The sequence below is a fragment of the Panthera uncia genome (assembly GCF_023721935.1).
Source record: "Panthera uncia isolate 11264 chromosome D3 unlocalized genomic scaffold, Puncia_PCG_1.0 HiC_scaffold_8, whole genome shotgun sequence".
In the NCBI taxonomy this organism is placed as follows: domain Eukaryota; kingdom Metazoa; phylum Chordata; class Mammalia; order Carnivora; family Felidae; genus Panthera; species Panthera uncia.
The window spans coordinates 74822264-74846826 of NW_026057586.1; the positions used below are offsets into that span (position 1 = coordinate 74822264).

At 41.8% G+C, this 24563-nt stretch overlaps 1 protein-coding gene across 2 annotated transcripts in view; it reads left to right on the forward strand.

Moving 5' to 3' along the window:
• SPPL3 (signal peptide peptidase like 3) overlaps window positions 1-12766 on the forward strand; it is a 152192-nt gene extending 139426 nt beyond the window's left edge. For both annotated transcript variants that reach the window (XM_049619225.1, XM_049619226.1), the window contains exons 8-11: window positions 141-304; window positions 1056-1255; window positions 2240-2349; window positions 3001-12766. In XM_049619225.1, the coding sequence (XP_049475182.1) occupies window positions 141-304; window positions 1056-1255; window positions 2240-2349; window positions 3001-3072 (546 nt within the window). In that variant the 3' untranslated portion in view covers window positions 3073-12766. The remainder of the gene's footprint in view (window positions 1-140; window positions 305-1055; window positions 1256-2239; window positions 2350-3000) is intronic.
• The last annotated feature ends 11797 nt before the right edge of the window (window positions 12767-24563 follow it).

Here is a 24563-nt window from a genome sequence, read left to right on the forward strand (position 1 = left end):
TCTTTCACCTCCAAAACATGCAGTCAAAAAAGCTTGATGATGTAGTATTCTGAGACTTTGCTCTTAAGAACGAGGAGGGCTGATGCTGAGATCAAGTTGCTTCTAGCTCCCTTTGTTGAAGACGTCTCTCCATTCGGCAGGTGTTTTTCTCCGCCTACATCTTCAATAGCAATGTCATGGTGAAGGTGGCCACACAACCGGCTGACAATCCCCTTGACGTTCTATCCCGGAAGCTCCACCTGGGGCCCAATGTTGGGCGTGATGTTCCTCGCCTGTCTCTGCCTGGAAAACTGGTCTTTCCCAGGTAGGACTAGCATGTTGGGCCTCATCTTGTGATGGTTAATACACTGTCTTCTCCCTGTGCCTCTGTGCTCCTTGATTGGTCTTTGTCATCAGCATTCTTATCCTAGACTGGAAAAGGGTTGTGAGTCATCTGTCCATTATACAAATGAGAAAGAGAATATTGATTTGACTTGCAAAGATTTGTAACTAAATGATACAGGTGCTACTTTTTATTATTGATTAACGTTCTCAAATAACCATATGTTACTACTGTTACCATATTTTGGAGTTGGCTGGAGGGAATTCACAGGAGAATCTGGATCCTTTTTTCTTCTAAGATGTTTGTAAAAATATGTCCTAATGCTAAAATTATACAGTGGCTGGTAATATAATCTTGGAAAAAATTGTGCTGCTTTAATATCCGTGTCTGGTAGTAGTCAGGTGCTTGTTTGAAGTCACAGCAGTGAATGTGTGACAAATACTGAATTGCTTGACATTTCTAGAGGAGACAGTACTTAAACAGACGACTTTAGCAGTCACTTTAGAGGTGCTCTCTTAAAGCAGTGAGGGAGCCTGGTTAAAGACATTCATCGTCAGTACTCTTCTGGCTTGTAATCTCTAAACTCTTACAAACTAGTGCTGTCCCACCGCTAGAGATTGCCTCCCATTCAGGTAAGTCCAACTTCTTAAAAAAAGCTGACAAATGACTCTGCACAGGAGGAGAAATGGGATTGTTGAGGGTGGCATCCCTGACCTGTGCCACTGCATTCCAGCTCCACCGGCAGTCACTTCTCTATGTTGGGCATTGGGGACATCGTGATGCCTGGACTCCTGTTGTGCTTTGTCCTTCGTTATGACAACTACAAAAAACAAGCCAACGGTGACTCCTGCGGTGCCTCTGGACCCGCCAATATCTCTGGACGCATGCAGAAGGTCTCCTACTTTCACTGCACCCTCATTGGATACTTTGTAGGTAAGACAGTGGGAGAGGCACGTGATCCACTAACTGTCCTCCAACCCGTGGAGTTAAATCAGGTCTTCTAGCTGTAGACGCTGGATGGAAGGAGTGCGGTAACTGTGGTTGCTACTACAGACAACCACGAAGGACAAGTAACAGTGGCCTGTGAGATGACAGGTGCTGTCCTTACTGGTCAGCCCGATCCAGCAGTAATCTCTGAAGAACATTGGAAGAAGAGTGTGGTCAGTTCTACCACACAGTGATCATGGATCAGTCTGTGTGCCTAATTAAATCTTCAGCTTGAAGTTAATCCATGTCTTGCTTAATTTCCCATTTTTTTAAACAGGTATTTCCCTTCATTTGTTCTAATATGTTTATCACCTCTAATCTCAGACTCTCACTAGGCTAGTTTTTCTCTAGGCAGCTCACTTACGGACCAACAGTAAGAGACCTGTGTGATTGGGCTAGGAATAGCGGTAACCTGTCTGCACCTACAATGGCTACAGCATAGTGGTTCATTTCAGTACAAAAACTCAGAGACAGGCATGGCAAGTGGTGTTAGCCCCACTGAACAGTAGAGGAGGCTGAGGCTCAGAGAGGTGAAGTGCCGTAGCCAGGGTTACACAGCTTTTGTAAGTAGCAGAGTTGGAACTTGGACCCAGGTCTTTTGCCTCCGAGTCTGGCATCACATACCTCACAAGACTGAGGAAGACCAGGCACGCTCAGTGCGGAAGTGAGGGCTTGAACCAGGAACCTGAGCACAGAAAGGGGCTTGAGCCACTCACGCGTCCTTGCAATGCTAGCATTTTTAAAGCTGTAGTGTCCCACGCTTCTTTAACTGCTAGGGCTGGGCATTTCATACCCTACCTATTGGACAGAATGTGTCACAGTAGAGCTGTCCAGTCTGAAGACCCTGGCAAGCAGCAGCCATATTACAGGTTCTTTTCTCTCGGGGCTGGCCCCTTGGCATTATTCACGAGTGTTTTTCTCTCCTTATAGGTCTGCTCACCGCTACTGTGGCATCTCGCATTCACCGAGCAGCCCAGCCTGCCCTTCTCTATTTGGTGCCATTTACCTTATTGCCACTCCTCACGATGGCCTATTTAAAGGTGAGAGAAGCAGTTAAAAACCTGTGAAAGCAATAACTTGGCATATATTCTCCTTGCCAGAGGTGGTTCTCCTTAAGCCCCAGAGCGCTTGGTCTTGACAGTGGGTTGATGGGTTTTTGCTAACCTGGTATTAGCAACCTCTTCCAGACTATTGCAGCCACTGGCAGAAAATGCTAGTGAGTTAGACTACTCACACCACCTGGTCATGGATGGACTAACTGAAATCCCTAGAGCTCAGCTGCAGAGACTTCCTGTTTCCCTTAAAAGCAGCGCCCTATTGTCACTTAACAGCTTTTTTAGTACTCTGCCTTAAAGTTTGGAAATAAGAAATGTATGATTACAGCTAGACTTGGAGCATTACCTTATAATATTTGCATTATCCCCATTTTACAGAGGAGGAGGCAGAGAGGCAAACTAACTCGCCTTTAGCATCTCACTGAGAAATGAGAGAACTTACACCCTTCTTGGCGTAAGGGGCCTAAGAGCTCTTCTAGTGAGTTCTTCAAAGAATGGTGGTTATCTTTCAGTGCATGAAATTGAAATGTTCTTTGATTCTCTGCAGAAGCAGTGTGGTCTGAGATCAAAAAGGACTTGTCGATGTGTGTGGCTCACGTTTAAACCTGTAACTTAGTAAAGTTCCTTCTTTCCCAGGGTGACCTTCGGCGGATGTGGTCTGAGCCATTCCACTCCAAGTCCAGCAGCTCCCGATTCCTGGAAGTATGATGGATCCCAGAGAGTGACCAGAATGGCCATCTTAGTCCTTTTCTGTCAACGCGTGGTTTTGTTTCCTCTTAGCGCTGGCCTGGTACTCAGAGATGTACCTGTTTAAGGAACTGACGTGTGACTGGATTTTGCGTTTGCAGGGAGCTTGTTTGCAGGAGCGAGGTGCTGGAGCCCTGCTTGGTTCTTTCTCTTCCTGCCGTTGTAGAGGCGGAGCCCCTCCTGAAGTGACAGGCCCTCCCCAGCGCTCCTTCCTCCCCCGTTTTTATGAATCTGCACCAGACTGTTACCCGTGGGGGATGGAGATGTGACTGTTTAAAACTGACAACGGCAAGGAGTCGTTCTGTACCTTTTGAACACTAAAAGGATGAAAAATATCAGCAAACCGAAGTTTCTTCAGTGAACCCTCAAGAACTTTGGGACCAGTTTCCTATGGGGGACTCAGTTTCAGAGAACTGAGACAGAAGCTCTTCTGTCGTTCTATTCTTTCCTTTTTTTGGATTTATTAAATATTTTCTGTGGTGTGAAGTGACTTATTAAATCCACAGACATTGAGTGACTTCTTACAACATAAACATAAGAATTTGTTGTAATGAGTTCATGTCCACCCAGATGTTGTGTTGGCAGTGAACGAGGGCACGGTTTTTATACATACACACACACGCACATAGGTATATATGAATAAACAAAAATTAAAACCTGCTAAGATCATGCTGTGTAGCAGACAGGGACTTGCTGTAATTTTTAGCATGTAGAGCAGTTTACTCTGGCTTTCTTGTATATGGATAAGCTGCTGTCTTTCCCTCCACAACTGAACGTGCAGTTAAAAACCAGTATAGTATTTGTACTGATATACTCATGGACTTTAGGGGGCTCTCATTTGGTTTTGATCAGTGTAGCAAATTAGGGATGAAAAGTTAAAACTTTTTGGCCCTTTTTTTGTTTGTTTTTACAGGCTTCTCCCTTGCAGGGTTTTTAGTAGTTTCTTCTTGAACCAATGCATGTAATATAGCAGCAGGTGTCTTTGTGCTTTCTGATCATAGTAATGTACTACTTGTAAATACATTTTTCTATTTTCTATTTTTTTTTGTATTTTTTTTTTTTTTTTGGCATTTTGTTTCATTGGTGTGCTGTATTTTCCATGCCCTCACTCCTTTAAGAAAAAAAAAGGAAAAAAGCAACACGATCCTGTCCTTGCTGTTGTGATTATGGTCTTGGTTTACCTGTGGTGACAACTGGGTGTTGGGGACAAATGTCAAATGCCCCGCTGAGCTGGGCCCTACGTTCTAGGAGTTGTGGAAGGAGCGAGCTGCTCTGTCCCCTTAGAATCTGACCGTGTGCTGTGGTCTTTGCTGGAGAGCTGGCATTCTGCTAGTAATTTAAGTGTGATCGTGTCAGCTCGCCTTTGTCTCAGCACCCCCAGCCCGGTAAGAAATTGCCCACTGTACAGGCAGAGAGAATCCTGGCTACCTGACAGCAGAGGTCGGAGAAGGGCCCACGTGTCCTGATTTCTCCCTTTGGCAGGTGACGTGCCTCTGCCTCAACCTGTGTGATGAACTGGTGTGCTGGGCTTCCCGTTGCCAGAAGCCACGGTGGACAGAGCTCGTAGGCCGTGCGCGTCGCAGGGCGTGAGGGCGGGAAGCGATCAGGATGGTGCGTTCTTCTGTTGTGTCTTCAAATCCTGCTGAGGGCTGTTTTGTTTTTTGTGTTCTGTTGTTTTTGTTTTTGTTTTTTTAATAAATGACTCCTTTCTAGCCTTTGTCACCTCATCTTCACTTTTGGTTGTTGGTACCACACAGAGCTCCCGTCACCTCCTACCTGCTGTGCCTGTTCCAGAAGACTGATGGGAAGACCCTGTCTCCAGACAAGGTCACCCGTGGCTCTGGTTCAGTCCTAGAGATGTCAAAGAATTGAAGCTTCCGTTGCCCACAGACTCATAACAGCCTCTGGATTTGGTGAATACCAAAGGTACACTCATGTGCTCGCTGCTCATCAGCTGTATCCTTCCTCAGCCCTCGAGGATGCTAATTAAACAAGGCAGGGGGTGGGGGAACTCTTCCAAAGTGACTAAGTGCTTGTAATGGTTAGAGGTAGTATCCTGGCAGTGATTATCTTTATTTAACTATCTTTTCATGAAAAACCTAAAATCCGGACAATATAATTTTTTGTCATCCTTGCTCCTGTGCAGGTTTAGGGGGAAAAGTACCCACACGGGTCTCCTGAAAGTAATTTGGATTCCAGCTGCTAGTCCTCAAAGCCCTTAAAACTTTGGCACAGGAACCGCAAATATTCCCTTTGTTTTAAATCAACCACAAAAGACACATTAGAATTTCCCCTGGTTCTGGAAATAACAGGACTCTTGGGGGGCAGGGAGCAGCTACAGTTATAGCACATTATTTCAGTTTCTCCTTACAATCTTCTCCCCTCCCCTGCCTCATACAGACTTCTGTCTTCCTCTTATTTTTTCCGTTTTCTTCAGATGCTCTGATTTCTGGTGTTTTCTAAGAAGTCTTGTTTGCATTAGGCAAGGCATGTTGACAAGGTTCTAGCACAGTCCCCCTTTCTTCCTCTGGTCTGGGTCTGAGGTTCTTCCACCTCCAGAGAGACTGCACTTTGAAACTCTCATAGTAACTGTCTTCTAATTTGAGCTAATGAAGATAAGACAGCAAAGTTTACCCAAAGTCTTGTATGTTCCATCACTGCTATTACAGCTTCTGTTTTTCTGAATAAGACAACTACACAGCGCCTTGTGTGGGGATGGTGCAAATCGGCACTGGGGGCCTTGGGGGGGTGCCTTTGTAGCATGCCAGCACAGGCCTTGGTTAAACAGGTAAGTTATGTTACCTACAAGAAAAAAGGCTAGTTCTCTGTGAGGCTGGAGCGAAGCGAGTTCTGTTTTGTCAACAAAGTGTTAAAAATAGATTCTGCCGTGTCTGCAGAGCAGCTCTCACGTTACCGCTAACCAGATCCAGCGTTGTATGTAGACATTTGTGTTTGGTGAAGGCCAACATTTACGTCAGAGCCTCGGAATGTAATCGTTTTGTATATACATGAAGCGCACTCCTCAGGAATCTCGACTGCGGTTCTTTTCCATGGAAGCAAGGCAGGCCAGGCCACACAGGCTCCGAAGGAAAGCAACGCATCCTACTTCTGGTGTTCCAGCACACGCTGGCCTGCACGGCCTCCTCCCTTCGCTCCGTCACATCACCTTGGCAGTTTCCAGCCGTGAAATCACTTCAAGAACAGTGGCTCTTAACACAGGTGTCAGCCTTGCCATGGAGTCTGTATGAAGTCGTGCAGATGTGGCCACAGAACCCGGGCTCTTCTCTCTTCCGGGAGGGATAAGCCAGGTAAGACCTTTTTTACCCAGGAGTTATTTCTATTCTGGTGCAATTTACAGACTGCTCCCTGTTTCCGAGACTGAATGAACTCTTCACTTCTGCAGGTTCGGAGTCTAACTTCTCATGTGAATGGAGCCTCTCCCAGAACAGTACTTTGTCCACTCCTCCTTTTCGGCCATGTAATCGGTTTCCTCCTTGGCCTTTCCTTTGGAACTCAAACCCTTTCCCATCCATAGGTGGTAATTTAGTCATGTTTCAACTTAAGCCGTATCAGGCACTGGCTGATACCGGGGAACAAAACCCAACAGCCGATGCCCTACTCTAGTGGTCTGCTGCAGGGGCTGCTTAACCATGGAACGTTGTCTCCGCACATGAGGTTACCCAGCAGCACAGCGCTGAGTTTCAGAGTGCGTCAACCTAAAATTGTCAGGAGGCAGTAATAAGCAGAGGTGTTTATTTGGGATCAAGGAATTGCAATTCGGGGTACACCGATTTGGGTAGCATCCCAAGTAGTGTCCCACTAGGGGGCAAAAACCAGAGGATTTTTTTGAGTGAATAGATATTGTCTACGAAGAGTTCTCATTGGTGTTGGCGGCAGACAACTAATCTTGGCAGAACACAATGGGGTTGTTAAGGCTGTCCCCTGGAAGGCAAAAGCTTGTCACCGTAGCAAGTTGCAGGTCCCAGCAGAGTCCTTGGGAGTATCTGCAGTTTAGCCCAGTTCACGTCCCCACCTGGTGAGGATGTGCCTGAGGCCCACCTCCTTAATGGCCTCCCGGCTCCATTTTATTTCACCTTTGACAAGTACATTCTAGAGCTTTCAGTCCAGGACTCTGGGCTTTCCCATAAATAGCAAAGACATAGTTGGGAATGCTTGTTCACGGGACTGGATGCGCCCAGCTAACAAAGTTGAAAGCAGAGTTATAACCATGGTGCAGAAGCAGCCATGTTCCTGACTAAATGTATAAACGACAGCCGAAGGAAGCACCGAGCACACTCTGTCTCTGAAGCATTGTTTGGAAGTCTCACTACCAACAGCCAGCAGTTCGTTTGTGGCAATTCTAGCTTTCTGCAGTGCTTTCTAGTGGCGAGCACTTTGGTGTGCTATAGAGCTCTTGGATACTTGAATTATTAAAAATTCATGTGGTGGACTCAGGCTTATGGCTCCTCTCATTTGGATGCTGCATAGTCAATTGTTTAAGTTCCAAGAAGTCTATCCCCTGTTAAGTAGAACTGTGTAACTTTCCGCTGGTTCGCAGGTGAACAGTGGTCCTGAAATAGAGGAGTCCGTGAGCTTGCTCCAGCCCCCACTGAGTCCTGGGATCCTCACTAGATCCACAAGACTGAGGAACGGGAACCAAGTTAGGGAGAGGAAACAAGGCTTGAGACTGGGAGTCGGGAAGTATGCCAACCAGTGGGCTTTTGCCTCATGAGGAATGAAAGAAAGGAAGGGGTGTCCAGAGAACAAAGAGATGGAGAGAGGGCAGCAGGGTGGCCACATGCCAGCATCCCAGCCTCTGGGTTCTGAGTGCCAGTTCCTCTGCCTTGCCGAACAGACTGGCTCCAAGCAAGTTACCTATCCGCCTTCTTTTAAAATATTTTAACGTTTATTCGCTTTTTGAGAGAGTGCGAGCAGGGCAGGGGCAGAGAGAGGAGACATAGAAACTGAAGCAGGCTCCGGGCTCCGAGCTGTCAGCACAGAGCCCGATACGGGGCTCGAACTCACGAACCGCGAGATCATGCCCTGAGCCGAAGTTGGGCGCTTAGCCAGCTGAGCCGCCCAGGTGCCTCTGCCTATCCACCTGCTAATGAGACCGTTCACACAGCTCACCTGGACTTTGAGATGCAGGTAGCACGTGTACCTAACTTACGGCCTTTGTAGTTGAACCTTTTCCCCTAGAGACAGTGGATTTCCTCATACTTCAGTTGGTGGGTATGCAGTAGCACATCCTGGGCTGCTGTGCCCACTTACGCAGGCTTCCTGGGGAGGGTAGACGGCTAATTTCAAGAGAGAGGTTAAGGACCTGCTAGTACAGGAAGGAGCACCACTGGCCTCCAAGATGACAAAGCACTGTATGGATGACAGCGGTGGAGACAGTTGGCAGCTCGGGCCATGAGCCTCAGCCCTACCCAGAAGCTCGGGGAATGGAGAGACACCCTCCCCCATTCTCCACTGCCCTGGCCCTTTCAACAGCCACAGGTGCAATCAGGGCCTGTGCCACTGGATGTCACCTAATGTGTCCCCCTGCTGCCATCCGGTCTGGCCTTCACCGTGGTCTTCACGGAGCTGTCCTGCCAGCAGGTCCCCTGCTGTGCCGTCCCGGTGCAAGGTGGCTGGGACTAAGAGTTGGGAAGAACCCTCTGCCATACTGGATGGAGAGGATGGGGACCGGAAGGAGACCCCTCAGCTTTTGACCTGAACAGCTATTTGCCGGAACTGAGAGAAAGGAAAGATAAAGGAGAAGAGTTCTGGTTTAGCCAGTAGAGCAGCTGAAGATAAAGAACTGGGATGTCTTAAAGATAGAAACATACATTCCCCGAGGCTTTAAATACCAAGGTGAGGGCAATAGTGAGAGGCAGGAGAGTGGCTCCCATGACATTCTGTGTGGTAAGGCATCAGCAGCAGTTAGCCTCACATAGCCACATGTGGCCTGGGGTTGGTGACAAAGCCCCTCTGAACCTTGGGGATAACAATGCCTTATTTAAAGGGGCACCTGGGTGGCTCAGTCGGTTGAGTGTCCAACCTTGGCTCAGGTCATGATCTCACATTCCTGACTTTGAGCCCCACATCAGGCTCTGTGCTGACAGTGCAGAGCCTGCTTCAGATCCTCTATGCCTTTCTCTCTCTGCCCCTTCCCCAATCATGTGCACTCTCTCACAAATAAACATTTAAAAATCTAGCCTTTAAAAAATAGAATATTAAATGAATACTAGGCACTACACTGGTCTATTGAGTTTTCATGTATTCCACACAATTTACCAGTCTTCATGGAGTTAGAATACAATTAAGATAACCCTATTTAAACAGATGTCACACTTTCATTATCTAAACAACCACAGCTGCTGTAAATGCTTCCAGTTCATCACTGAAGAAACTGGTTATCTTTCCACTGTTGAGACGTGAAGAGAGAGCTGGCATTTGAATCCTAGTCCAGTCTTCCAAAACAGAATGGATTCTGCGTAGGTAATAGGATCTTTACCATAAAACCAGGCCAGACCAGGGTCTTGACATTTTCCTGTAAGCACCGAAGGACTTGATACAAAGCAGGGATGATAGTGTAGCAGTTTCCCACATGTGCATATCCTGGGATGTCTGGGTGGGACCCAGCGGTATGCCTCTCCCTGGCTAAGTTTAAGGAATGGCCTCCCAGAACCTTTAGAGCCTTCCCTTAGCCATTCATTATGAGGCAGCTTCGGCCTTAATTTTTTGCAGCCCAGACTGAGCAGAACAGAAACGTGACGTGTCCCCACATTAGTCTTTCCAGTAACACAGTTGGGATAGATTCTGCCTCATGGGTCCTTAAACATTTTGGCCGCCTAGGCCAAGGGTATCAACCTGTAACCAGATTCTGCAAACAACCACTGGTGACGTTTTCACTTTTTTGTAGTACATTCCTTTTCCGTAATAAACGCCACATATGCCCTCTTTTACACTGGTGCGCTCTAGAGTCCTGCTATGTGTTTTGAGGGAAAAGTTAACCGCTGCACTGTGAAACCACCCCTTCAGTCATTGTGGGCTTGTAGTAGCTCCCAACTCTGTAGGCTTTTCTTGAACACCTTGGGAACAAAAGACTCAGTGGGCCAAACTTCCAGTCTGTTTTAAAATAAAGAGCAGCGTCATTCTGAGCCACTTGGCTGCAGTCCACAAGATAGAAGGGGAACAGGAGCCAGTGTAAGTAAAAAGTAAGAATGCCTTTCTCTCTCTGCGCCTCTGCGCCAGCAAGCATTTGGAAAATGATCCTCAGGGACAAGGTGGGGAAGTCAGGGCTGAGTATCACTGATACTCCTACGTCATTGTTGTAGTGGATTAATAACTGGTTGAATGGCTCTGTTCCACACGAGCAGAGGAATGGCCTGGCAGTAACTGGGAGGAACGGCCTGGTCTTTGTCTTGAGCCTCGCCCAACGTTTCTCTTGCCAGTGTGGCTCAGGACACTACTGCCAGGCTAGCAAAGCGGAAGAGGACAGGAAGCAAGGAGAAAACGTAACCATGATCCAAACAGAGCTCAGAGGGCCAGGACAGGTCATTAAACACCGGGAAGTTGGATGGAGAGAGTCCTGGCAAGTGATAGCCAGACCCCAGAGATGAGGACCGCCTCGCCTGACAAGAGTCCTCTGAGGTGAGTGCCACTACCGCCACCAGTGTTACAGAGGAACTCGCCAAGCCCCCAAGATCCGGCAAGTGACAGAATTCGCTCTAAACGCTGGCCTGTGACCTTAACCACTGTACTTCCTGCCCAGCACAGAACTACAGATAGTCCCCACCCTCAAAATACAGCTAAGTCATTAGACACTCTGTCATGGCTCTCTGGCCTACTGGGTCCGAAACATTTGAAGCCCAGCCACTGCCCAAAGCAAATAATGATCATTGCAACCACCTCTGCCTGGATCTTCCCAAATCCAGCGCATGTTCCACCTCTGGGGGCCAAGATGGTAATCACCTCATATTTTTAATAAAACCTCATGATACAGGGAAGACGGATTTTATTATCCATTTCACACACCAGAAAAAGGAGTTTCAAGGTCAGATAATCTGCCTCAGATCTTCCTGCCTCCTTGCCCAGCTTATCGGAAAGTAGTCCCACCCAGGTTTTGTAGATAGGACTTGTGTGGCTTAAACAAAGGGGGTGGAGGGCCCGTAAACGGGGCACTGCGCAAACAGCGTCCTGTTGGAGGTCAGTGACCACCAACCCTGTTAGGCAGGGAAGAGCTGGAGTTGGGCTGCCCGGGGCCCTGTTCTGACCCAGCTGCTGTTCAGAGGCATAATGCGAGGCCTTCCTCCCAGTAATGTTATGGCAGTGTGGACTAACTGAAAGACTGTTCTTGTACAAATCAGGAGTCCCTAGGAGGAGGGGCCAGGACCAAACAAAACCTCTCTTTGAGGCATCTGAAGCAACCAGATTTTAATGTTAAAATGATGAATCCCCCATTGCTGTCATTAAAACAAAACAACAAACCATAAAAATAAATGAAAACAACTGTCAGCTGCTGTTATGATCTCCAGTAATGGTGGGCTGTAATTCAAGCCAATCCTCCTGCTAAAAATAACTTTAAAATCTAGAAAGTGTCTTCTATAAAGCAGTAAAGAAGATTCTGCTTCTGCTAAGGGTAGAAGTATTCATTCAACTCTCCCACAAATGACAACTATAAATTCTCAAGAAAATGAAGAAAACCACCACTGTAAGGCAGTGAAGAGCAACCAAACTGGAGAGAAACTGAAAGGGAGTTAGTTGACGGTTGGAGGGAAATGTCACGGAGTGAGTTCCCATGTTTATGGCTTTTTGCCTGAGGTCAGGTCCCAGGTGCCAGAGGACCTGTTATTGCTTCAGTAATCGAAGGAAATGGTTTAGAATGACCCTAGCACCTTAAAAAATGAGGGAGTAAATCCCAGAAAGAGAGGTCCATGTTCTATGTATATACCCTGCCTAAATCTTTTGTCTCTAAATACACACTTAGCAGACTCCAAGCAGCCAACTAGAAGAACTTAAAAGGAATAGCTGCTGCACGGCACAGGGGAATCAAATTTTTAGTCTGAGGTCAGCCAACCTAACTGCCTGTTTTCAAAATTAGTCTTCAGAACTTCTACAGTATCTAGGATAGAATTCAAAATTACTACACATAATGAAAAACAAGAAAATGTGATCCGTACCAAAGAGAAGAGGCACTAACGGAAAGTGCCTTTGAGATGACCCAAATGTTAGAATTAACACTTAAAACTTTTAAATCAACTATTTCAATGATGCCAAAAAATATAAAGGAAAATATAATGAATGCACAAGGAGGAACTGTCAGCAGAGAAAAAGTAATGAACCAAATAAAAATTATAAAACTGAAAAATACAAGACCTGAAAGTAAATTCAGTAGGTGGGATTAACAACACATTGACAGTGACCTGTTAAAGGATCATTCAGCTTGAAAAAGAGCGGGGTTGGTAAAACTTTTCTGGGATGAATCATGGTAAATACTTTTGGCTTTGAGGGTCAAAAGTCTCCATTACAACTACTCATCTCTGCCATTGTAGTGTGAAAGCAACTATGGTAAATGAATAGGGATAAACAGATTTGGCCTGGAGTGATCCAGTTTTTCAACCCTGAAATAGAACAATAGACATCCAATCTGAAGAACGGTGGGGGGGGGGGGGACCCTGAAAAAATGGTCAGAGCATCTTTGATCTGTGGGACAACAACAAACAGTCTAACATACAAATACATAATTGGAATGAGAAGAGGGAAAGAATTAGGTAGAAAAAGGAATTTTTTTTTTGTTTTTAAGTAGGCTCCACACTCAACGTGGGGCTTGAACTCGGGACCCTGAGATCAAGAGTCACATGCTCTACAACCAGGTGCTTCAGGTTTTTTGTTTTTTAATAATGGCCAAAACTTTCCAAACGTGGAGAAAGTTCAAGAATCACAACAAACCCCAAACAGAATAAATAAAAAGAAAGCTACACTGCAGAACTTCATAGTCAAATTGCTGGAAACTAAAAATAGAAAATCTTAAAGGCACCAAAATAAAAATGACGCTTTACAAAGAAACCACATTCCAATTATATGAAATACTGCAAACTTCTCATCAAAGTCACAGGGACTAGAAGACAATGAGATAACATATTTAAAGGTGTGAAAGTAAAACATGTCAACCCAGAATCCTATACCAAGTGGAAATACTCTTCAAAATGCAGGTAAAATATTGACATTTTCAGATAAACTAATGAGGAGTCAGCAGCAGCAGACCTACTTTACAGGAATTACTAAAAAGTTCTTCAGGTCTAGGGAAATGAGCCCAGATGGGAATCCAGATTTACAGGAATTAAGAAGTCAGTCTAATAATCTCAAAATGGTCTCCAGTGATCCTTTCTTCCTGGTATTTATGTTCTCTATATCATCCCCTCCCACACTATCAGGACTGGTCTGTGTGGCCACCACAGAATGTGAAATGATAGTGTAAGATTTCCAAAGCTAGGTCACTAAAGACATTGATATAGGCATAAATCTTCATAACCTTGGATTAAGCATGATTCTTTTAATGTTTTTTAATGTTTGTTTTTGAGAGAGAGAGAGTGGGAGCAGGGGAAGGGCAGAGAGAGAGAGAGAGGATCTAAAGCACTGCCAGCGCAGAGCCTGATGCAGGATTTGAACTCAGGAACCATGAGATCATGACCTGAGGCGAAGTCAAACGCTTAACTGACTGAGCCAGCCAGGCACTCCAAGCATGATTCTTTTAGACATGATACCTAAAACACAACCAAGGAAAAAAATAGGTAATTGCACTTCATCACAATTTAAAACATTTTTGCTTTAAAGACACAACCAAGACTATAAAAAGCCCAAGGAATGGGATAAATTATTTGTAAATCAGCAATAAAGATTAAGTATCCAGAATATTTAAAGAACTCTTACAACTCAACAATAAAAATATAATTCAATTCTTTGTGTGGGCAAAAGATTTGAATACACATTTCTCCAAAGAAGATATATAAATGGCCTATAAGTACATGAAAAGACGCTCAACATCATTAATCACCAGAGAAATACAAATCAGTCATGAGATACCACTTCACATCCACTAAGATGACTATAATTTTAAAAAGCAGGGCAGGAGGGGGTCCCTGGACAGCTCAGTCTGTGAAGCATTTGACTCTTGATTTCAACGCAGATCACGATCTCATGGTCTGGAGATGGAGCCCCACATCAGGTTCCACACTAAGCGTGGAGCCTGCCTGCGATTCTCTCCCTCTCTCTCTCAAAGTAAACATTTTAAAAATATTTTTAAAAATAAGTAAATTTAAAAAGCTAGACAATAACAGTTAGCAAGGATGTGGAGAAATCGGAACTCCCACATTGCTAGTGGGACTGTAAAATGGTGCGGCTGTTTCGGAGGACAGTTTGGCAGTTCCGCTAAACGTAAAACGTGGAGTGACCGACCATATGATCTAGCAGTTCCACTAGTGGTTATATACACAAGAGCATTTGAAATCTATATCAGCACAAAAACCCGTGCACAAATGTTCACAATAGCACTATTCACAATAGCCAAAAAGTGGGGCCCAAATGTTCAGCTGATGAGTGTCCATACAATGGAATGTTATTTGGTAAGAAATGAAGTGCTGACCCATGATACAACATGGGTCTCGAAAACATTATGCTAAATAAAAGAATCCAGACACAAAAGACCACATAAAGTATTTCATTTATATCAAATGTCAAAAATAGGCAAATCCATGGGGGCAGAAGGGAGATTAGTGTTTGCCAGGGGAAGAGTGAAATGGGAATAATAGTTACCGAGTGCAGCCTTTCCTCTTGGGATGATGAAGATATCCTGGAATCAAGCCATAGGGGTGATTCCATAATTTTGTGAATATTGTATACTTTAAAAGTATGAATTTCATGGTATGAGAGTCATATCTCAATTTATCAAACACGCACACAAAAACAAACCCTGCCACTTTCATCTGTCTCAGATCATTCACACTGGGAGAAGTCAGATGCCATATTCACGAGGGCCCTCAAAACAGCTATAGAGAGAGGCTCTATCTATATGGCGAGAAACTGAGCCATCAATATGCTGTAATGTGAGAACTCAGAAACAGATCCTCCAGTTTGAGTCAAGCCTTCAGATGACTGCAACCCTGGCCATTATTTTGACTGTAATCTCATTCTAAGAAACCACAAGACAGAATCACCCAGTGAAGCCAATTCTGATTCCTGCCTCTCGGAAACTGGACAATAATATTTATCATTGTCTTAAGTCACTAAGATATGAGGTAACTTGCTATGCAGCAATAGATAACTAATATAATTGGCAATGGATTAAATATAAAAGACTTTTCTCTAAATTTCATTAATATACCTATAACTGAATAAAAAACTTAACATTGTATAGTGAGGTTTGTAATATATGAAGATATAATACCTGTAACAACTATTGAATAAAATGTGGGTGGTAGGTAAATGGACCTATATGGTTGCAATATTTTTATGTTTTTGTGAACTGGTAAAATAGTAACTCTAGGCAAGTTGTGAAAAGTTAAGGATGTATATTGTAATCCCTAAAGCAAATACTTATATTTCTTAAATACTTAATACTTAATACTTATAAATACTTAAATTTCTTATAAAAAATAAGAAAATGCAGATGAGGTGGCTCAGTCAGTTAAGTGTCCAACTTTTGATTTGGGCTCAGGTCATGAACTCACAGTCATGAGATCAAACCCCACGTCAGGCTCTGTGCTGGGCATGGAGTCTGCTTGAGACTCACTCACTCACTCACTCTCTCTCTCTCTCTCTCTCTCCCCCCCCTCCCTCTGCTCATGTGTGCTCTCTCCAAAAAATTAACAATAAAATGAATAGTAAAAATAAAATGCAAAAGAATAACTTTAAAAGCCAATAAGAGGATTAAAATGGGATACTGAAAACTATTTGCTTAAAAGGCAGGAAAAGAGAAAACGAAGATAATAGCAAAATGACCAATGATATCAACAATTATATTAAATATTAATGGACTAAAAAAATAATGGACTGACAACATATTTCTGACAGAATAAAAAGGAGATTAAAGCTCTCCCCTTAAACAATTAAAACAAAAAAATCTACCTCCCAATGCAGTGATTATCTGTGTCACCACTCTGCCATCAAAACACCTTTAATACTTCCCTACACCAAATCATCTGTCAATTTATAATAATTTTTGAGTTTGAAAACACAAAACTAAAATGTTGCTACATCACTGTTCTGTGTTAATGCTTGTCTATGATGAGACTAGGCTGAAGAACAGGTATCAAGAGACAGCTCCAAGATTAGAGCCCTGAGGACTTGAAACAGGGGTGCTCCAGGATAGTGGATGAGTTTGAAAGACTATTAAGGCTTTTAGAAAAATTATAGATCCAGAATGTATACAATGCCAAACGGACACTGATACTTCATAGCAGGCAGTTTGAACGTTTTCAAACTCAAGGAACTTTTGAAGTGGCAGAAAAGGTAGAGTTCATTGTGGGGAAACACTATTGGGAAAATTGTCTGCAAGCCTCTAGAGCCAGTGACTTTACTCAGCACTGAAATAGAGAACAGAGGGAAGATAGATGGAGGTAACTTCTGAAGGGCCAGAAAAGGAATTGTCTCTTAAGAATATGCAACCAGAAATGACTTTATATGCCTGAGTTATATGCAAACTTGCTATTCTCCATATTTACGTACATTTTGTACTACCAAAGACCCAGAAATTGGCCTGAGTCTATGTACATTTTTTAAAAATCTGATATTATGAAAAAAAAAATCTATGAAACAACAGATCTCAGACCTGTCTCAGACAACAGGCAGCACAGGACAGTGATCTTTGAGAGAAGGAAAACTAATGAAGTAAGCCCTACAATTGCCCCAACCTACAACATGTAGAGAGTTTCCAGACCATGGATCAGAGAGAACAAAACAGAACCCAGGGGCATCTGGGTGGCTCAGTTAAGTGTCCAACTTTGTCTCAGGTCATGATCTCACAGTTGACGGGTTCAAGCCCCGCATTGGGCTCTGTGCTGACAGCTCAGAGCCTGGAGCCTGCTTCGGATGCTGCGTCTCCCTCTCTCTCTGCCCTTGCTCCACTCATGCTCTTTGTCTCTCAAAAATAAATGAAAATGTTAAAAAATAATAAAAAAAAAAAAAAAAAAAAAAAACAGAACCCAGATGTTTCCTTGGGTTGAAGAGAGTGCATGGTTCGGTAAGACCAAACTGCCTAGAATTGTGGGACAGAGTAAAAGAAAAGAAAATTTCAGAGAGCAAAAGATCACTGAAGATCTGCAAAGGCTCACCTTTGACTTTAGTACATATGTATGAGAAATTATCAAAGTCAAGGAAAGAACTGGAAGAAAGGAGCAGAAAGAACAATCCACAGAGCTCACACATGGCCAGGAATATTTTATACTGTCAACATCAGAATAAAAAGACATCCTAACACATGAGGCAGCAATTAGAGTTCGCAGGTATCAAGTAGGGGCAAATTAGCCACAGATGAAAGGATGTTCTGGATCCACCTAATAAAGCATAAAAATAATCCTTAAAAAGATCCAACTATTTCCAAGGAACTGTCACAGGACAAACCTCAAGAATATTTAAATGAAAACAAATGATACAAAATATCCAACAAAATGCACAAAATGTACATTTTACATTACAAAGTACAGTGTAAAATACACAATGTCTGGTATCCAGTAAAAAATATGTATATGTATATGACCCACAGAGGAGAGAAAATTCCATCAATAGGAACAGACCCAAAAATTATGTAAGCAATAGAATTAGTAGAGGAGAATGTTTAAAAAGTGATTATATTCTACATATCCAAAAAAAGTAAACATGAGCATGTTGAAAGAAAAAATGGAAGACAGAAGGAAGACCTAAATCACAATTACAAAAATGAAAACTATGATGTCTGAGATACAAAATACACTGGATGGGATGAATAGTACTGTGGATATTGCAGAAGAAAACATCAGTGAACTTAAAGACAGCCTACAATGGAAACTACCAACAAATGAAAAACAGAAAAAAAAGAAAAAACAGCATCAGTGAATTATAAGACAACATTAAATAGCTTAATATATGTGCAATTTGAGTGGCAGAGGAGAAATGAAAAATAGAAAAAGACATTTAAAAAAATAATGGCCAAATTATTCTCCAGATTTGTTTGGTTGCTTTTTTTTTTTTTCCCCAATTTTGGAGAAAGCTATAAACCCCAAAATCCAAGAAGTTCAATTAACCCCAAGTGGAATAAACATGAGGAAAACTATACCAAAGAACTCATATCAAATTGCTGGAAAAAAATGATAAAAAAATTATAAATAGCCATGTGGTGATGGTGGGCAGGGCAGGGTGGGGAGGAGAATACAGAACAAAAGTGAGAATGACAGCAAAATTCTCATCAGAAACAACTCAAACCAGGAGACAGGGGAGCAACATCTCTAAAGTATTGAAATAAACAAGTCCCAGATCAAAATTCTAAGGAATTCCAAATTGTCTCATAATTCTAAGAGAAAGTCTTTCAGAAATGAAAATGAGGGGCCCCTGGGTGGCTCAGTTGACCATCTGACTCTTGACTTCAGCTCAGGTCATGAACCCTGGGTCATGGGATCAAACCCCACATTGGGCTCTGTGCTGAGCATGGAGCCTCTTAAGATTTTCTCTCTCTTTTCCTTTGCCCCTCTCCGTGGCTTGTGCTCTAAAACTTTAAAAAAATTTTTTTTTTTTTTTTTAATGAAGATGAAATACACGTAAAACTTATGGGCAACAACAAAAGCAGTACTCTAGGGAAATTTATCCTTATAAATACCTACATTAAAAATGAAGAAAGATCTCAGGGCACCTGGGTAGCTCAGTTGCTTAAGAGTCTGGCTCTTGTTCTCAGCTCAGGTCATGATCTCACAGTTTGGGGGATTGAGCCCCATATTAGGCTCGCACAGTAGACCTGTGTATCGCACAGTAGATCTGTCTGTCCCTACCCTACTCATGCACTCTCTCAAAATAATAAATCAATAAACTTAAAAAAATGAAGATCTCCAATCAGTAACAGTTTACACCTTAAGCAACTAGAAAAAGAAGAGCAAGCTAAACACAGAGCTAGCATGTGGAAGAAAATAATAAAAATTAGGATATAAAGTAGAAAATGGAAAAACAAAATCAATAAAACCAGAAGTTCCTTGAAAAGATAGGTGAAATTGACAAAGCTTTAACTGGACCAACAAAGTAAAAGAGACAAATAATTAAAATTGAAAATGAAAGTAAAGACATTAAATAATGGCCTTACAGAAATGAAAAGGATTACAAGTGAATACTATAAAAACTAAATGCCAACAAATTATATAATCTATAAAAAATGGACAAATTTCTTACAATACACAAATTACTTAAACTGACCCAAGAAGAAATAGAAAATCTCAGCAGACCTCTAACAAGTAAAGCAACATAATCGGTAGTGAAAAATCTCCCAATAAAGAAAAGGCCTGGACCAGATGGCTTCACCAGTGAATTCTATTGAACAAAGAATTAACACCAATCTGTAATGCCCCCAATTTCGAATCCAAGAGACCACCAAGGAGTGGATACTGATGCAAACGCAGGAGGGTTTATTTGCAAGCTCGAGCTTGGGCCCAAGTATACCCGACACAGTGGAGCAGGGACTTGGACCCCTAGGTTAAAAGGCGTAGCAGTTTTATAGGGGCCGGTGGCCAATGAGATTGTAACACACACAGAAAGTTGCATAGTCATGCCAGTCCACACGCAGTGGCCAACTGAATTACAATTTATCCTATAGTAACTGTTTGAACTAGCCTATAACTCTGGTCAGAATTTGCACGCAAGTTTGGCAGGCAAAAGGCGGGGTTTACATTCTTTGGCCGTCAGGGGTTCCACATTCGTATTTGAGCCGGTTTCCAGTAAGGGTGTGCTCAGCGGCTTGACTAGGGTGGGGGAGTGTCTTAAGCAATAAGCAGGTCATGTGGGGGTTATACATGAGATGGTGGGTGTAGCACAAAATGGAGTTAGTCTTGCTCTGCTTGTCCAGGGGTAGGGGGTTTTTGTTAAATTCCTTGGATCCCACACAATCCTTCCCAAATTTTCCCCAAAATTGAAGAGGAGGGAACACTTCCTCTCTCATTCTAAGAAGCCAGCATTACTCTGATACCAAAGCCAGTTAAAGACATCCCAAGAGGGGCGCCTGGGTGGCTCAGTCGGTTAAGCCTTGGACTTCAGCTCAGATCTTGCAGTTCTTGAGGTTGAGCCCCACATCGGCCTCTCTGCTAAACCTACTTCGGATCCTCTATCCCCGTCTCTCTCTGCCCCTCCCCGGCTCACACTCTCTCTCAAAAAATAAATAAATAAACTTCTAAAAGTTTTATGAAAGTAAGTAAATAAAGACATCACAAGAAAGCTACAGACCAATATTCCTTATGAATATAGATGCAAAAATATTCAACAAAAAAGTTAGTAAATCAAACCCAATAGCACATTAAAAGGCTTATTTGCCATGAACAAATGGGATTCATCCCAGGAATGCAAGAGTGGTGTAACATAAGAAAATCAACATTTACAGAATGAAAGCACCCCCCCACGACATGATCATCTCCATTAGTGCAGAAAAGGCATTTGACAATTCAACACCCTCTCATGATAAAGACTCTTAGAAAACTAGAAATAGGGGGGAAATTCTCAACATGAAAAATGGTATTTATGAATATTCCACAGTTAACCTCATATGCAATGATTAAAGCCTGAAAGCTTTAGGATGAGGAATGAGATAAGGATGCCCACTTTGACTGCTGTTATTCAACTCTGTACTAGAAGTTCTAGCCAAATCTATGAGGCAAGAAATAAAAGTCATCCAAATTGGAAAGGAACAGATAAAACTATCTCTATTCACAGATGACATGATCCTATGTAGAGAAAATGTCAAAATCCACAAGTAAGCTATTACAGCTAATAAACAAGGTCAGCAAAGTTGCAAGGTATAAGATCAACACATTAAAATCAGTTGTATTTCTATATACTAGCAATGAACAATCTGAAAAGGAAATTATGAAAGCAGTTCCATTTACAATAGCATTAAAAATAATAAAATACTTAGCCAAGAAGATGAAAGATGTACACAAACTATAAAATATTGCTGAAAGAAATTAAAAACATAAATAGAAAAATCCCATATTCATGGATAATACTTAATACTGTTACATGTTAATACTACCCAAAGCAATCTAAAGATTCAATGCAGTCCCTATCAAAATTCCAGTAGTCTTATCCGGATGGCCAACAGGCACATGAAAAGATGCTCAACGTCGCTCCTTATCAGGGAAATACAAATCAAAACCACACTCAGATATCACCTCACGCCAGTCAGAGTGGCCTAAAGGAACAAATCAGGAGACTATAGATGCTGGAGAAGATGTGGAGAAACGGGAACCCTCTTGCACTGTTGGTGGGAATGCAAATTGGTGCAGCCACTCTGGAAAACAGTGTAGAGGTTCCTCAAAAAATTAAAAGTAGACCCACCCTATGACCCAGCAATAGCACTGCTAGGAATTTACCCAAGGGATACAGGAGTGCTGATGCATAGGGGCACTTGTACCCCAATGTTTATAGCAGCACTCTCAACAATAGCCAAATTATGGAAAGAGCCTAAATGTCCATCAACTGATGAGTGGATAAAGAAATTTATATACACAATGGAGTACTACGTGGCAATGAGAAAGAATGAAATATGGCCTTTTGTAGCAACGTGGATGGAACTGGAGAGTGTTCTGCTAAGTGAAATAAGCCATACAGAGAAAGACAGATACCATATGTTTTCACTCTTATGTGGATCCTGAGAAACTTAACAGAAACCCATGGGGGAGGGGAAGAAAAAAAAAAAAAAGGAGGTTAGAGTGGGAGAGAGCCAAAGCATAAGAGACTGTTAAAAACTGAGAACTGAGGGTTGATGGGGGGTGGGAGGGAGGGGAGGGTGGGTGACGGGTATTGAGGAGGGCACCTTTTGGGATGAGCACTGGGTGTTGTATGGAAACCAATTTGACAATAAACTTCATATATTGAAAAAAAAACAAAAAACAAAAAAAAAACAAACAAAATTCCAGTAGTCTTTGTAGAAATAGAAAAGCCAATCCTTAAATTCATATGGAACTCCCAAAACAATCTTGAAATAGAAGAAAATTGGAGGAGTCACACTTCTCAACTTTGAAAATTTACTACAAAGCTATAATAGTTAAAACAGTATGACAATGACATCAAAACAGACATATAGACCAATAGAATAGTATAGAGAGTCCAGTAATAAACCTTCACACAAATAGTAAATTGATTTTCAACAAGGGTACCAAGGCCATTCAATGGGAAAAGGACAGTCTTTTCAACAAACCATCCTAGGAAAACTAAATATCCACATGCAAAAGAATGAAATTGGACCCTTACTTTACACCATTTACAAAATGGATCAAAGTCCTAAACTTTAGAAATGAAACTATAGCAAACCATAAGAGATTCTTAAATAGAACAAACTGAGAGTTGCTGGGGTGGGGAGGGGTATGGGCTAAATGGGTGATGGGCATTAAGGAGGGCACTTGTTGGGATGAGCACTGGGTGTTATATATGTAAGTAATGAATCACTGGGCTCTACTCCTGAAACCAATACTACACTGTGTGTTAACTAACTTGAACTTAAATAAGTAAAATTTTAAAAAGAGAAGAAAAGATTGGAGAAAATCTTTATGGCATTGGATTTGGCGACAACTTCAAGGATATGACACCAAAAACATAGGCAACAATAGAAAAAAATAGATTTCATCAAAATTAAGATTGTATCAAAGGATACTATCAAAAAATTAAAGACAACCTACTGAATGGGAGAAAATATTTTCAAATCATGTATCTGATAAGAGGTTAATATCTAGAATATATAAAGAACTCCTCCACTCAACAACAACAAGCCAATCTAAAAATTTAGTAAAGGATTTGAATAGACATTTCTCCAAATAAGATATACAAATGGCCAATAAGCACATGAAATGATGCTCAATCTCACTGGTCATTAGAGAAACACACATCAAACCTATGAGATACCACTTCACATCCCCTCATTAGGATAGCTATTATATTAAACACACACACACACACACACACACACACACACACACACACACACAGAGAGAGAAAACAAGTGTTGATGAGGATGTGGAAAACTAGAATCCTTGTGCATCACTGATGGTAGTGTAAAATGGTAAAGCCACTGTGGAAAACAATGTGGAAGTTTCTCAGAAGGTTAAACATAGAAATGCCATATGATCCAGCAACCCCACTCCTACGTATACATCCAAAAGAACTGAAAGCCTGGACTCAGATTATTTGTGCACCCATGCTCATAGCAGCATTATTTACAATAGCCAAAAGGTAAAAGCAACTCAAGTGTCCAACAGCAGATGAATGGATAAATAAAATGTGGTATATACATACAATGGAATGTTATTTAGCCAGAAAAGGGAATGAAATTTTGATATATGCTACAACATGAATAGAGTTTGAAAACATTATGCTAAAAAAATAAGCCAGACACAAAAGGAGAAATAGTGTATGGTTCCTCTTATATGAGGTACCTAAAATAGGCAGATTCATTGAGATAGAATAGAGGTTATCAGAGGCTGGAAGAAGGAAAGGAAGAAAGTTATTGTTTAACGACTACAGAGTTTTTGTTGGGGACGATGAAAAAGTTTTGGGTATAGCTACTGGTAACAGTTCTACAACATTGTGAATGTATTTAATGCCACTTAATTGTATACTTCTGAATAATTACAATAAACACTATGCCATGTATATTTTACATATACAAATAAATTTATTTAAGTTAAAGTGAAATAATGACTTTTTCAGTTCAGGTATGCAAAACCAAAAGGAATTCATCATTATCAGACCAGTACCACAAGAAATGTTAAAGTAATTTCTTCAGGCAGGATGATGATACCAGATGGAAACTATATCTACACCAAAGAATGATTAGCACTGGGAATAGTAAATATGTGGATAAATATAAAAGACTTTCATATTTTCAATCTCTTTAAAAGATAATGGGCTGTTTGGAGCAAAAGGATAAGATATAATATATAAAAGTAAGATATAATATATAAAGATAATGTATATAAGATTATATTATATATATATACACACATATACACGTATAAGATATATAAAGGTAAAATGTATGACAGCAATCATACAAAAGTTGGAAGACAGGAAATGGAAATATACTGTTTTAATATTCTTATATGTTAGATAGTATAATATTTAAACATAAACTGAGACAAATTAAAGAAGTATACTGTAAATCCTAGAGTAAATCCTAAAATAAGAAAGTAAGCCAACAAATGAGATCAAATGTAATCATAAAAATAATCTAAAATAAGGGAAGAAACGAG